The sequence below is a fragment of the Phyllostomus discolor genome, chromosome 6, assembly GCF_004126475.2.
Source record: "Phyllostomus discolor isolate MPI-MPIP mPhyDis1 chromosome 6, mPhyDis1.pri.v3, whole genome shotgun sequence".
Lineage (NCBI taxonomy): Eukaryota > Metazoa > Chordata > Mammalia > Chiroptera > Phyllostomidae > Phyllostomus > Phyllostomus discolor.
Window position 1 is genome coordinate 90,180,676 of NC_040908.2, and position 16,118 is coordinate 90,196,793.

General features: G+C 37.0%; 1 protein-coding gene across 1 annotated transcript in view; it reads right to left on the reverse strand.

Moving 5' to 3' along the window:
- The window catches only part of CUL5 (cullin 5), a 107,150-nt gene that overhangs the window by 70,320 nt on the left and 20,712 nt on the right, over positions 1 to 16,118 (reverse strand). Inside the window, exon 2 of the mRNA XM_028514489.1 lies at positions 11,288 to 11,397. Within this exon, the coding sequence (XP_028370290.1) occupies positions 11,288 to 11,397 (110 nt within the window). The remainder of the gene's footprint in view (positions 1 to 11,287; positions 11,398 to 16,118) is intronic.

The following is a 16,118-nucleotide window of genomic DNA, read 5'->3' on the forward strand; positions in this document are numbered from 1 at the left end:
TTTTTTCTTATGTAACAAGAAGTCTAGACATAGGTGACTGTTGTTGTTTGCTTAGACCCTCACCAGGATCTTTCTATCTCCACTCTGTCATCTTAACATGTTAGCTTCTCATCAATGTGACTATTAAAGGGGGAAGGCGAAGACAGTGCCAGACACATTAACTTAACTCATCTGGAAAGCAAAACCTTTCCTACAAGCCTTCCTGTAGAACTATTTGCCATAACTGTGTCACATGGCCACCCTGGCAAGAGGGGAGGTCAAAGAAGTGAATAAATTACCTAACCTCTAACGTGGAAGGCACACAAGGCAGAGAAAACTGGGAATGAGTATGGCTTGGCAAATCAATTGTTTCTCAGTGACTATCACGAAATCTCTCAACATTTGAAAATCTAGGAGAAAAAAAATTAAGGACACAGAAGAATTTAAGAACACAATTAATCAATATGACTTATTAGATATTCATGACAAGATCTTTCTTATCTCTCAGACAGATAATTTTTTTCTAAGAACACATGCACACATACAAAATTTTTAAAAGATATTTTTATAAGCTAGTTCTGTGATCATAATCCATAAATATATGTGACTCAAAAACTTCACTATTTAGAAATTAAATTCCTATGTAACACATGGATTAAATTACGAAAAAAAATTATGACCAAGAAAGCAAAAAAAAGGGGAAAAAAGTTTCCAAGTTCTGGACAAGATGGAGGCGTAGGTAGAAACCCTTTGCTTCCTTGCACAACCAAAAGGAGGATAACAACCAATCTAAAATCAATAAACAACCAGAAGTACCAGAAAATCAAACTGCATGGAACTCCAACAATCAAGGAATTAAAGAAACAGCCAACCAGACCAACCAGACCAGTAAGACAGGCAGATGGACAGAACTCGCATCAAGGCGAGGGACCGTGCAGGTGGGTCCAGCTGACAGAACCCGGCCAGGCAGTAGACCATGAGAGCAGAGTTGGCTGGGTTAGTCAGGGCTGGCTAAATGAGAAACTCAGACTCAGAGCTGACTGTGAACTATGGCAGGGGTTGCTGAGGTGTGAGAAACTGCCAGTCTCACACGGAGTTCGTGGAAAGCGCACTAGAGACCAGCAGGCAAACTGCATTGTTCCCTCTCTGGCCCCTCCCCCACAGTCAGCGCCACAGTACAACAAGGAGGGTTGCCCTGCCCAGTTGAATACCTGAGGCCCCGCCCCCTTATAACTTATTAGGTGTGCCAAGATAAAGAAATAGGCCCAAATGAAAGAACAAAGCAAAACTACAGAAAGAGAGCTAAGCAATGAGGACATAGCCAACATATCTGATGGAGAATTTAAAGTCCTGGTAATCAAAATGCTCACAGAACTGATTGAGCTTGGTCAAAAAATAAAAGAACAAATGAAAGCTACCCAAAGTGAAATAAAGAAAAATATTCAGGGAACCAACAGTGACAGGAAGGAAACCAGGACTCAAATCAACAATTTGGAACAAAAGGAGGAAATAAACATCCAACTGGAACAGAATGAAGAAACAAGAATTCAAAAAAAAAGGAGGAAAGGTTTAGGAACCTCCGAGACAACTTTAAATGTTCCAACATCCAAATCATAGGGAGTCTCACTATGAGGAAGAAGAGGAAGAGCAAGAAATTGAAAACTTATTTGAAAACATAATGAAGGAGAACTTCCCCAATCTGGCGAGGGAAACAGACTTCCAGGAAGCTCTGAGAGTCCCAAAGAAATTGAATCCAAGAAACATACGAAGGCACATCATAATTAAGTTACCTAAGATTAAAGATAAGGAGAGAATCTTAAAAACAGCAAGAGGAAAGGGGACAGTTACCTACAAAGGAGTTCCCATCAGAATGTCAGCTGATCTCTCAAAAGAGACCTTGCAGGCAAGAAGGGGCTGGAAAGAAGTATTCCAAGTCATGAAAGGCAAGGACCTCCATCCAAGATTGCTCTATCCAGCAAAGCTTTCGTTTAGAATGGAAGGGCAGATAAAGTGTTTCTCAGATAAGGTCAAGTTAAAGGAGTTCATCATCACCAAGCCCTTATTTTATGAAATGTTAAAGGGACTTATTTAGGAAAAAGTAGATGACCAAAACTATGAACAGTAAAATGACAACAAACTCACAACTATCAACAACCAAACCTAGAAAAATGAAAAACAATGAAAACAAAATTAAGCAAACAACTAGAACAGGAACAGAATCAGAGAAATGGACATCACATGGAGGGTTTTCAATGGGGAGGGGAAGGGGAGGAAAAGGTACAGAGAAGAAGCATAACTGGTAGGCATAAAATAGACAGAGAGAGGTCAAAAATGGTATAGGAAACAGAATTCAAAGAACTTACATACATGTACAACCCATAAACATGAACTAAAGGGGAAGAATGACGGAGAGTTGGTGGTTGCAGGACAGAAGGGGGATAAAGGGGAAAAACTATGTAATCGCATAATCAATAAAAATAGTTAAAAAAATAGAAAGCAAAAAAGGAGAAAATACTTCATAGCACAAAAGCTATAATAAAAGCCGTATCAAGAAAAAAATACAGCTTCTAATGCTTTCATTTTAAAGAAAATATAAAAATAATAAAGAAACTAAGAATTCAACAAAAACTAAGACCCCAGAAAAAGAAAAAAATTGAAGAAACCAGAAAAAAATAAAGAAGCAAATGATAATCTGATAATGAACAAAAATGGAATATTATTTTTTCCAAAGACCTAGTTTTTGTCTTTTTTCTTTTTTTAATTTATTTTTAGGGAGAGGGGAAGAGAGAAAGAGAGGGAGAGAAATATTGATGTGCAAGAGAAACATCGATTGGTTGCTTCTCACATGCTTTCAACTGGAAACCTGGCCCACGACCCAGGCATGTGCTCTGACTGGGAATCAAACTGGCACAGAATCCACTGTGCCACACCAGCCAGGGTTAATTTTTGTCTTTTTTCTTCTCTAATGTACAATTATTTTGTGTTTCATTAATTTTGGCTTTTGTCTTTCCTTTCTTTTCCTTTCTTTATCTTTAATTTGCTGTTTTTTCCCATCATCTCTTGCAAAAAAAGTTTAGATCACGAATTTTTCACCTCCCCCCCCCCAAATATATGCCTTATAAGCCATAAACACCTTACCAGTTAAGCACTGCTTAGGTAGATCCAACAAGTTTTGATAGGATGTATCAAAGTAGTTTTTATAACTTAGTAATTCGAAAAAACCTATAAAGCCATCAATTCCTTAAAAGCCAGATAAAAGAAAAATACATGGGATTAGGGATGAAAAATGAATATAACCACATATACAAGAGAAGTATACTACTTGTAATTCTATGGCAAAAAATTTCTACACCTAGAAAAAATTGAAATAAAGTGTACATATACTTTGTCTTATTCCCAATTTTAAATGGAATGCTTCCAATCTATCAATACTAGGATGTTTACTGCTAGTACATATATTTACAGATTACCTTCACTGGAATAAAGAATAATCTTTTTAATTTTCTAGTTTGTTTTGGAAAGATATTCTCACTCTTTTATTTTTATTATTGTTGTTCTTTTACAGTCGTCCTGCTTTTCCCTGCCCCGCCCACCCCCGTGGAAAGATTCTCTTTACGTCTTTTCTTTCATATGCTGAGATGACTGATTTGTGACAGGAGTTTGTCTTTTTCTATTTGTTTCCTACATTTCCCTCTTACTTTCTTGATTTTTCAGCATTTGAATTTTGGATTTGAGATTTTTAACCCAAAATGGCTGTCTAAGGATATTAAATTCTGTTTGGACTTTTGTGTTTGTGTTCTTTGATTTCATAGTTGGTTTCTGTGGGACAATTTTTATCATCTAAAAAGTGTTTTGATTTATACTTTTTGTATTTTTGGATGGATAATGTATATTCACCTCATGGTCAGGATTCCTAGTTCAAAAGAACCTCTTTCTGTTTAATTTAATAAAGCTCAATTTGTTTAATGGCTGATATTGGCAATGGTGGACAAAAAGATATGTCTCATTTCTGCAGAATCTTTAAATCCTCTGTATCCTAAACTGTCTGGAAATACTGCCATTTGGCTTAAACTTAATTGAAAACTTGACTAGGTATAGTATACTAGGTTTGAAATAATTTCCCTTCAAATATTTAAAGAAAATGTTCCTTCAACCTCTTGCATCCCATTTGTCCACTAAAAAGTGGGGATAATCTGTTTTGTTTGAAGGTAACTTTTTTTCTCTGCAAGAACCATTATTATTTTCTTTATCCTTAGAATTCTCAAATTCTATGAGGATGTATCCAGATATTTTTATAGTACTTTCAAAATGAAAACTTATAGGAATAGGTGGGAAAGGATAAGAGTTTTCAGCCCTGGGAAACTTTCTTATACTTTGACTCTATCCTCTCCTCTTCTATTTCTGTTTTCTTCTTCTGGAACTCTTTTAAACAGAAGTTAACCTAATTCTAGATCTAGTCTCCATAATTATTAATTTTTATTTAATTTTCCATAATATATCTTTGCCCTACATTCAGGGAAAATTCTTTGGTTTTTTCAAATCACTAATTTGGTCTTTTTTTATTAGCTCTTTTATTTTTTTATTCAAAGATCTCTTCTTCATTTTGACTATTTCATTTCCAAAGTAATCTTTTTCATTTTAATCCTCACTAATGATATAAACTGGAATTTTTTTGGAGTTTTTTTTCTAACCGTTGCATCATCTATTTCCCCTAACTCTGAAGTACAGCCTCTAAGATGACCCCTAATGATTTGTCTCCTATTATTCATATCTGTGTATAGTTCCCTCCTACAGTGTATAATAAGCATTTGCCTGTATGATCAAAAGCATATGACAGAAGTGATGGTTTGTCATTTCCAAAATTATGTTATGAAACACGATGACTTCTGTCTTGGAAGCTCTCTCGCTCTGGGGAAAAAAGGCCGTCACACTGTAAATGGCCTTATGGAAGGTTCCACATGGTGAGGAACTGAGCAGCTAGTGAAGAATTGAGACCCGCCACTAGTCATGTGAGCTTGGGAAAAAAATCATTCAGCCCTTAGTTGATTAGAGGCACAGATCTTTTGCTGAGAGCTTGACTGCAACCTCATGAGAGACCCTGAGCCAGAACCACCCAATTAAAGCTGCTATTAGACCATAAGAGACTATAAGATAATAGATGTTTTTGTTTGTTTGTTTTGAGCTGCTTAAGTTTTAGAGGAGTTTGTTATGCAGCAAAAGAAAAGTAATATGCAGAGATACAACAAAGAAGGTAGGGATGTGTAGAACTATTTTAATTATTCAGATGAAGGCAGTGGGGAAAAAGATAGCTGAAATGAAGTTCAAGAGATACTTACTAAAAATCTATGAAACTTCCCTGAATGCTTTGGCTCAGTGGATTGAGTGCTGACCTGTGGCACCAAAGGTGCCTGTTTGATTCCCCGTCAGGGCACATGCCTGGGTTGCAGGCCAGGTCCCCAGCAGGGGGCACACAAGAGGCAACCATACATTGATGTTTCTCTTCCTCTCTCCTTCCCTCACTTCCCCTGTCTAAAAATAAAATAAATAAAACCTTTTAAAAAAATCTATGAAATCTAGTAATCAACTGGATATGAAGAAGTGAAAAGACAAAGGAGGTTCATGGTAGCTGACAGATTTGGGGCTTAAGACTATGAATAACAGATTTTTATGATTCTTCTAAATTTGGAGTACTTATTGAACTTAAAAGACAGGCATATACAGGCCTCATGAGCCTAAAAGGTCTACTCAGAATAATCTGAACTTCTTATATGGAGATGAAAACTCAGGTAAAATAAAAGGAAAAAAATGGAACTCTGGAGGCACACAGGATGAGTCAGCTAAGATGACTGAGATGAGGCAAACTTTAGACAAAAGGTGAGATAAAAACAGAAGAAAATGGTGTCATAAAAATCAACTCAGAAATAAGAAAAACAACTATTTGAAAATTATTTCTAGTAAAGAGGGATTTTCATAAAAAATAAGGTCTCACAAGTTGAAAATAATTTATCATTTAATTCTGGCTTCAATTTCACACACCAGAGTCAAACTAAACAACATGTTATCTAAAGCAGCAATTCTCAAATGAGTGAGGTACTGCCTCCTCAGGCCATTTGGAAACAGGAGAGCTTTTTTTGTTTCAATACTGAGGGGTAAAAAGGATAGTACATAGGGAGTGTCCACTACTAGACTTTATGAGGGTGAAGACCAGAGTAATAACCCAAAACATGCACGACAATCTTTTATAACCACCCGAAACATCAACAGCACTCCTACTAAAAAACAAGGATACAAATTATGAGAAAAAGGAAGCAATACTCAATGTAGTTTAATACTGATACATCAGACTTAGATATAAGCAACCTCTGTTATTAATATGGTTAAACAGGCTAAAGTTTGGAATGGTTTTAATTAATGTAGGTCTTACCATTTTATTGATGGCAGGAAAAGATATACAGAAATCCTAAAAGGACATCCTATTAACCAAAGTTGGGTAATTCCAAGGAGATCAAGGTTTCTAAAGACAATATGTTGAGACCACTAACTGTAGCAAGTATAAGGTTACTGACTATTTCTTTATAACAATACTTTAAGCAAACAATAGCATCACACTATATGCCTGTTCCCAGTCAGGGGTGCACAGAGAATAAGCATTATTCTAGGTCAGGAGTGCTAAACTCATGTTCACTGGAGGCCACATCAGCCTCACGGTTGCCTTCAAAGGGCCAAATATAGAGCTCCTTGCCCCTAGTTAAGGAGTAGTTACATTTATACAGTCCGAAAAGTATATTCAGCCCTTTGAAGGCAACTGCAAGGATGATATGGCCCCTGGTGAACATGAGTTTAACACCCCTGTTCTAGGTGATAAATCATATCATCAACACAAATTGGCAAAAATAAAATATAAACAAACCCTACCACATCCAACACATTACTTATATTTAATCAAATAATTTAAGAAAAATATATGCATACACGAATGCTTTGAAGTTTTAAAAGGTCACTGCTGTTTCTCAATGAGTACTAATTTATCAAAAGGCAAGAATTGTAGATGTAGGTTAATTAATATTATGCAACAAGTTCTATATTATTTAGGGAAATTAGATTATTTTATGTAATAAAGAGAAAACACTGAGCATAACAGCTTAATGTTTATTTATAAATTATTCAGTCACACATTTACAACTCATTGATACAGTATTTCACTAGTGCACACACACACAAATTATAGCTGGTCTGAGAGAGCTATCCTTAGGAAGACATAGTTGCAAAGCTGACCCTCAGAAGGCATCTGGGAATTTGAATTTTTGGAAAGTTCTCACCATTTCCCAGTAAGAATGGCTTACTATACCTATACTTCTATGTAAAAAATATGATTTATATTAAACATTTGCTTCTGTCTAGGAGTCTGGAATTTTGGTTTCTGTCAGGCAGAGGGCCTAAGTAACCAACCCCTGTAAAAAACATAGGCATTGAGTCTTTAGTGAGCTTTCACGGTAGACAAGATTCCACATGTGTTTTAACAATTATCTGCTGAAGGAGTTCAGTATATCCTGTGTGACTCTACTGGGAGAAGATGCCTGGTTTCCCCTAGACTTTGCCACATGCATCTTCATGGCATCTTGTTATGTATCCTCCATTGTAATAAATCATAGCCATGAATACAACTATATGCTGAATCTTATGAGTATTCCTAGCAATCTCTAAACCCTGGGTGGTCTTGAGACTGCTGACATGGTGGTGTCAGAAGTGGGATTCACTAGGAAAACTCCTACTCATTGAAACAGAGTGAAAGCATTATTTGGGAAGGGGAAGAATGAAATGGTAGGATCACAAAACTTTCCTGCTTGGGTGGCTATGCAACAGCAGCTGAGTTGGTATCAGTTGTGAGAGGGAAAAGCTACCTATGAAATTTAAAAGTAATAGCTCTAACCCCAGGAGAATTGGCTCGCTTAATTCCCTGGCTGCTTTTGGCCATCAGATTAAAGTAGGTGATGCCTTTAGTTTTTGTTCTCACCTTCAAGTAGGAGGAGAAAATGCCCTAAAGGTCCCAAAGGCAGGCTTTGGGTAGACCACAGATGTTAAACTTTTGTGTTGCTCTTTCCTCCAAGCATGAGGAAATACAATAGTTAAATTAGATCCCAGGGATGAACAAAGTTTTAGATAAACCAAAGGAGAGGAAACCACTCCAACTGTTTCTTCAGCCTAAATGTTGCTGCTGCATCAACCCCTCCATATCTCTTATTACAGTATTAACATATATAATGTTAATGTTATAAATGCTGAATTACAGGATTAACATATATAATGTTTATAAATGCTGTATTTTACTACTGGGTTTAAGTAAATTTGTAGTTAGTATAAAGAGGCAGGGAAAATTTAAAAAGATAGCCTTGTATTCTGTGGCTATCACATCTGGATATATGATAAAGACATAAAATATTATATGTTTGTACTCTCATAAATGCTAGAGGGATCATATCACTCAGGAAAAACTGCAAAATAAAAAGTTAGTGATGGTGACTGCAGCAGGGGTGGAGGTGGAAGAGGGTGGGGGGGGGATAAATGGTAATGGAAAAAATACAATAAAAACCAAAATTTTTTGAAAAGGGACAAAAGTGAGACACAACTTCTTTGCTTTTTATTGCTGGTGAGGGGACTGGAATTTAAACTGTTTAAGTACAGGAAACAGAATAAATCTCTGTAGTGAATGGTATTTACTGTTATTTTTACCTACTGAGGTCTCTGAGAAAAAGGAGACAACATGAAAACAAAGAAAATCTTCAGCTGGCAATGCACTTTTAGAGTTTTAAAAAAGTAGCTTTTAGTTGTTACTAAGCTCTTTTGAAATCAGATGTCTGATCCTTAGAGGCCAATGATCTTCCAGTCTGAAGTGCATGTTTTTGAGTGGACCAATTTGAACTCTAAGAATGAATCCAAAATAAAAGAGGCTTAGAAAAGTCTTGTCACTTGGACTTGGAACATGACTGTCTGTTCTGCCACATCCTGGCTTTGCTGACTCTGAAGAAAAGTCATTGGCTTTTTTTTGAATTCTGAATTCACAGACCCTAATTATGTGGATCTGAATCTAGGCTAAAATTTGATAATGTCTGGTATTGGGCTGTTTAAACCTCAACACAAGCTGCAAGGAGCTACAGGAGGCACATGCTCAATGAACAAGACTTTGACTTGAGGACTGCTAAAGATTTAAGACACTCGGTAGAGCCACAAACTGAAAACGTCACACATTCAGGTTGGACCATTTGAATCACTTGGAATACCCACAGAAAAGGGCTTATTCTCTGATGGGCCATCTGAAGTCAGGTGGTTGTTTGGTTCAATATATCTGATATAGAGACTAAATAAATACATGCTTAACTTGTGGTTACTGACAAAAGCTGCAAGATGGGAGAGATCACTCTACTCACTCCTCATAGACTGGACTCTCAATCCCTCTATGGATCTCTCACTGCTATAAACTTGTGTTCAGCTTTCTGGACTAGTTCCAATTTTCAACAATATATTAATAACCTGCCTCTATTTCTCTTTCATTCACCTCACCTCTCCTTATACACACACCTTAGTAAGAAAACTTGATTATTAAACACAGCTGTCTCCAGAGGAACTGATCTTTACCAGGTTGCTCACTAAAGAAGTATTCAGAACAAAGGGGTGTGAGGTGACATAAACCTATTTTGAAAGTTTTTGAAACTTTGGGACCAATTCCTAAACATGATTTATCTTCCCAGTTAGATTGTACAAAAATGTCTTTCTGTACAAATGTTTTTGTTCCTCTTGCAGGTCTGGGTAACTGGGAAAAAATGAATAGCTTTCATTACTGATTTGGACATACTGATTTATAAGGGAGAGAAAATAAAACCCAGCATCAGAGGAGCAAGAAGGACATTAATGATTTTTATTTTTCAGAACTATTCTTTAAGGTCTTCCCCTCTTCCTGAAAGAACAAAAACAAAAACAAAAAAACTCCTGGTGTTGACTTTCCACACTGCTGTGAATGCATTCAATCCAAACTGTCTGCCAAGCTTCCAATCACACCTACAGAGCTCTGAGATGACAGGGAGCAACCCAACTCCTACAGTTTTCACACAGAACACCTCTAAATGTCATCCGCACTAGTGAGGCAAATGAACTGTGTCATGGATAAGTGAAACTGTTAGGAATCAATTGCCTTCAGGCAGTCCACCTGAAATCAAGGCCTAAAATGAACTGACTGGATTAGGAACTCTACAAAGAAAGGCCCCAAGAAGGCAAACTGTGGGGGCCTTCAGAACCTATACTACCTGGCCAGTATATGTCTTGGTTGGGGTTCCCTAACAACTGTAAACTATTTGTTTCCAAGGGTACCATGTATACCATCAGAGGCTTTACTTCTTTATGTGTGTAGCCTATCATGACACTGCTGGAACCCTGGGAAGTGCTCAGGTCTGCATCAATTTATCAGCCAGATTGTACTTGCCTAAACCGATACCTCAGGCCATGTACAGGTCCAAACAGAAACTAAAGGAGAAAGCCATCTAGTTTTCTAAGATAAACCTCATCGTTAACAGGTTTTATTTTAACTAGCTACTTCCAGGACCTCTAAAAGGTCTAACTGAAATCAATACTACAGGTTGGTCTTGCCTACAAAAACATTTGGCCAAGGGCCACCAGTTAACACAGCAGACCTGGGATTGTATTCCTTGGAAAAAGCCTTCTTAGCCTTGGCTGGCATCTGAGAACCTAAATGGTCAACAGTTCCCTACACTGACATAAAACTTTCCTGAAATGATAAGAATATCTAACAGTGCCTAATAATCTGTATAAAGAGTATGGTTTATACTAAACACCTCTCTTTTTCTGAGGGACTGAAATTTTGGTACAAGACAGGCAGATGCTTCCTAGGGGACCTGCCTCCAACAAAAACCCCAGGTACTGAGTTTCCAATGAGCTTCCCTAGTAGACAACACATCACATAGGTTGTCAATCTTGTTGCTGGGGAAATTATGAGCTCCATGAGTACTCCTGGCAGTTTGTACCTGTTTTTCCTCAGACTTCACTCGATATGCCTTTCCCCTTTGCTGATTTGGATTTGTATCCTTGTGTTGTAATATATCATAGCTGTAAGAATGTCCTATGAGTCCTCTTTGCAAATCACTAAAACTATGGATGGTCCTGAGGACCCCAACAAAGGTAGTAATACTTTTAAAAAAGTAAACAGTTCAACCTAGAGTAAACATTCCATTTGGATATATAAATGCATGACCAAAATTTCCTTTTGTTAACAGAAAGTTAGAATTAATGGATTACTTACGAAAACAGATCAAACCACTGCTGTTTTGTAACAGATTCCTGGCGTAAAAGCTTCAAAACAATTGGACGCATGAAATCCCATTTGTCTTCAAACTGAAGAGAACCTTTATTCTTTGATAAAAAAAAAGGATAAACAATATTTTAATTTAAATGCAGTTAAGTAAAAACTGTTATTATAATCTTTTAAGAGATAGCAAGAAAAATGTAAATGAATCAGGTTTCCATAGTAGAATCCCTATGAACTTAATCTGGTATCAAGGATCACAGGAAGACAACCATTAAAAAAAAATCAATTGTCAAACTGTATAATAAAGAATTTGGTCTTGTCCAGTGTGAAGATCTTTGCCCTTGGCTTCTAATAGGTAGACTCTGGGCCCTTGGAAACTTGGGGACCTTGGGACATACTAGATAATCTAACAATGTGATTCAGGGAGGGAATTAACAATACCTGTGTAGTCCTGAGCAGTGGAAAAAAACGTTTCAATGATGTATTGCATCAAATGGAGAGTACTTTAAAAGTACTGAAGTTTAAACATGTAAGAATAAATACACAATTTTTTATAAATAAATTCTGGGGTTTTTTGGGTCCCCCCTCATATATGCATTGTCACACATTGAGGAAAAGAGAAAAATGAGGCCTAACTACACGGGAGAGGACAAGAGAAGCTGTATGTTCAAAACCCGCCTGGACTTTTTGCCCTATGTGTCTCTTCCTTTAGCTGATCTTAATCTTTCCTTTCATTGTGTGTGTGTGTGTGTGTGTGTGTGTGTGTTTTTAAGGTTTTGTACATTTTTTAGAGAGAGGGTAGGGAGGGAGAATGAGAGGGAAAGAAACATCAACATGCAAGAGAAAAACACTGATTACTTGCTTCTCACACTCCCCCAATTAGGGACTCTGTCCACAACCCAGGCATGTGCCCTGACCAGGAATCAAACTGGTGACCCTTCAGTTTGCAGGCAGGCACTCAACCCACTGAGCCACACCAGCCAGTCTTAAACTTTCCTTTCTTTATTATAAACCATACCCATGAATAGTGCAGCTTACAGTAAGATCTGAGTTTTTCTAATGCATTATGAAACCTCTTGCTGGTTCTGGGAACCCCCAAATATGCATCTGATGTGAGAAGTGAAGGTGGTTTTGTGTGTGAAGAATATGGCCTCTAATTTTATAGATCACCTAAACCTCTCACAAAAAGTGTATTTAAAATCTCTACAAACTCTGAAAACTGAGACCCCAGGAAGATACCCACTTCATTTTATAATGCTAAGAAGACACTGATATCAATAAGGTGAGAAGTAGAAATGGAAACTCTAGACCAATCTAACTGGAGAACATAGGTACAAAAATCTTAACAGTAAATTAAACAAGTGGCATGTCAACAGAATGATACCTCATAGTCATACATGATTTACTCCAGGAGGTGAATATTAGAAAATATTCAATATTCAATATTAGAAAAAAAATCAATTCATTATGTTACTAAAAAAATAAAAAGATACCATATGTACTAGTCATTTGTACTGCTTCCTTTGAAATATGGCCACGTGACTTCTTTTTGCCAATAAATTTGAACAAAAAACATTAATTATCTAATATACCAATATCACACACCCCTAAGTAACTCATTATTGTTTTCACTATATGAGTGTTGTTGAGGGTGTTGTTCACTTGAATCACAGAAGGTTCATGTACTGACTGAATAGAATCTGCGAACACCCCAAAATTATAAGCCCAGAAGTAGTTTTTAAACATATAGTCTGACAGGGACCTATATCAAAATCACCTAGGATGGGGGTAGACACACAGATTATTTAAACCTACCTCAGACCTGCTGGATCAAAATCTCTTGAGGTGAGTTTAAAATTTACATGTTTAGCAAATTCATGTATGTACAAATGTTAAAGAGCTTTGCCCTAGCTGGTGTGGCTCAGTGGATTGAGTGCCAGCCTGCAAGCCAAAGGGTCGACAGTTTGATTCCCGGTCAGGGCTCATGCCTGGGTTACAGGCCAGGTTCCCAGTAGGGGGCACACAAGAGGCAAAAGATACACAAGGATGTTTCTCTCCCTCTCTTTCTTCCTCCCTTCTCCTCCCTCTACAAATAAATAAATAAATAAATAAATAAAATCTTTTAAAAATGTTAGAGGTTTATGACTCAAAAAAGTTTAGGAGTCACTAATATTAAACTTTTGTGAAAGCAAATAATGCTTCTTACATTTACAAACATAGTTGATCCTAAAAGTTACTGTACTATCTTGTCCCAGGTACCTACTTTATCACACAGCATTTTTGTTAAAGACCCACAGAGGATATTCATTCAAAATTTAATAACAAGATTAGCTGTGCTTCTCCCCTGAATAACTAGTTTGTTTTTACCTTATGTACATAGTTGGTTAATGAAAAATTCATTCAGATTAGTGATCCTATGGCATACACTTTATGTACTAATCTTTCTGTACTGTTATTATTTTCCTATAACCCTCATTTCTTCATTTACTCTTCCCTCTGAGGAAAAGATGTACAAACAAATATCAATGAACAATAAAAAGCACATACAAATCTTTCTTCCCTATGACATGGAGAATCATAATTTCCTCTTCATAAAGGAATACTTTATAATGTCAATTAAGTCTATTTCCATGAGCAATTTCGCCAATTTATAAAATTAAACATAGTATAAATCCTTTAATTAAAAATCAGAAAGGTACAGAGGACTAGAGTAAACAGGTATTTGAGGTAAATTAAATAGTGGTTAGGCTCTGAAATCAGTTATGGCAAAATAGCAGGAAAAATACTTTGGTTCTCCTGTTTTATGAAACATACAAGATTAACTACAGAAATATTTCCCCCTAATACTCAATTAAAGAAGGAATTTAATAAGCAAATATTTTCTATTAAGCTTTTATAATAGGTTCAAAAAAATGATACTCAAGCAGTTCTTTGACCTATTCTCTGTTAAACTGAAGAGCATATCATTAAGTCACAACTAAGCAGCAGGATACTAAACCTACTATCTACAAAACAGAATGCCTCATTAAGTGTAGGGACCTTCAAATTATGAACCATGATTTATGAATGTTTCTAATGGTGAAATGAAGGCTGCCTCATTTCTATTAATGTGCTACAAAGTATCTTCTGCTTTAATCCTTTCATTATTACTCACAATAGAAATTACATTGTTACTCAGAACTCACCAACTGCTAGTAAATCTCCGATTCTGGCTCTTTTTCACAGAGAGGATTTCAACATTTGCCATACTTCTGCCCCTCTATCATGCACTCCTTACGGCACAACTAATTCTTTTACAGGTACTCTTCTCACACGAATGGGCTTGGGCCTTGGGGAAGCCAATGGGAGTTTGCCATGGAATATGTGGGGGGAGCGTATTGCAGGCAGAGGAAGCAGCCATTCCAAAGACCCTAATCCAAACACAGAAGGATGTTTGATGTACTCAGGGTAGAGCAAATTAAGGACAGAGGAAAGCGCTGATGAGGTCAGAAAAATAGAGGGTTGAATCTTGCAGGAGTGTAAAGACCATTACAAAGACTTTTGGCTTCAAAATAAGAGAGATGGAGAACCATTAAAATTTTTTGAGCAAGAAGTAACAGGATCTGATTTCCATTTTAACACCTCCCTGATTGATGTGTTAAGAATACATCACAAGGGGCAAGGGTTAAAGCTGAATGTTGGGTTAGGAGGCAAGGTGAAAGATGATAATGACTTGGACCAGGGTAGTAGCAGTGGAGGTAATGAGTAGTAGTTAGCATGTCTCTAAAAAACTTAATTTGTACATTGGGACCCAGAAAATGGAGGCCACCCCAGTGGCCCAGCCCACATCATAAATCTAAACCTAAGTCAACCTGCACATATGGGAAATGCCTCACTGTCAAGAAAATGATCACAATCCTCCAACACAGCTAGCTAGCTAACCTTAACTAAAAAAAGGACCTGCTAGCCTTATAAGGAAATCCCTGACCTCCTAGCCAATCATGCCCTGTTTCCATATTGCCTCTTTTAACATTCTATAAAACTTGCTCTTGCTCAAAATTCCTTAGGAAGAATGCTCCACTGCTTGTTAGGCACTGTACTCCCCTAATCCATGAATTTTTCCCCTTGAATAAAGGACACTAAGCCAGTTACTAAATTGTTTTAGTTGTATGATTTGACATGTCTGAGAAGTATGGCATTGCTATTAACTGGAATGGAAAAACTGCACGTATAACAGGCTTAAGAGGAAAGCTCAGAACTTGGATTTCAGACATGTTATATTTGATATATGTATTAAGTAGCCATTTGAAGACATTGAATAGGCAACTTGGTAAGTAAATCTAGAATTTAAAAGAAAGATCTGATCAGGAATTATAAATTTGAAGGTCATTACTCTATAGATGGGTTTTAAATCTTGTTTATGAATAAGATCACTAAGGGAGTGAATATAAGTAAAGAAAACCCAGGCCTGGCCCTTAGGTATCCAACATTAAAAAGTGGGGGGAAGAGTAAGACCTACAAAAGACAGCAAGAGCAACCAGAGAGGTGGCAAGAAAATCTAGAGTAAGGCATTCTGATCCTGGCCAGGTGGCTCAGTTGGCTGGGGCATCATACTGTACACCAAAAGACTGTGTATTTGATTCCTGGTCAGTGTGTGCCTAGGTTGTGGGTTCAGTTCCCAGGTCAGGGTATATACAGAGGGCAACTGATTGATGTTTTTCACATTGCTGTACCCCACTCTCTAAAATCAATAAACATATCTTTGGGTAATGGCATTCTGCAGACATAGGACAAGTTGCTCAACATCACTAATCATCAGAGAAATGCAAATCAAAACCACAATGAG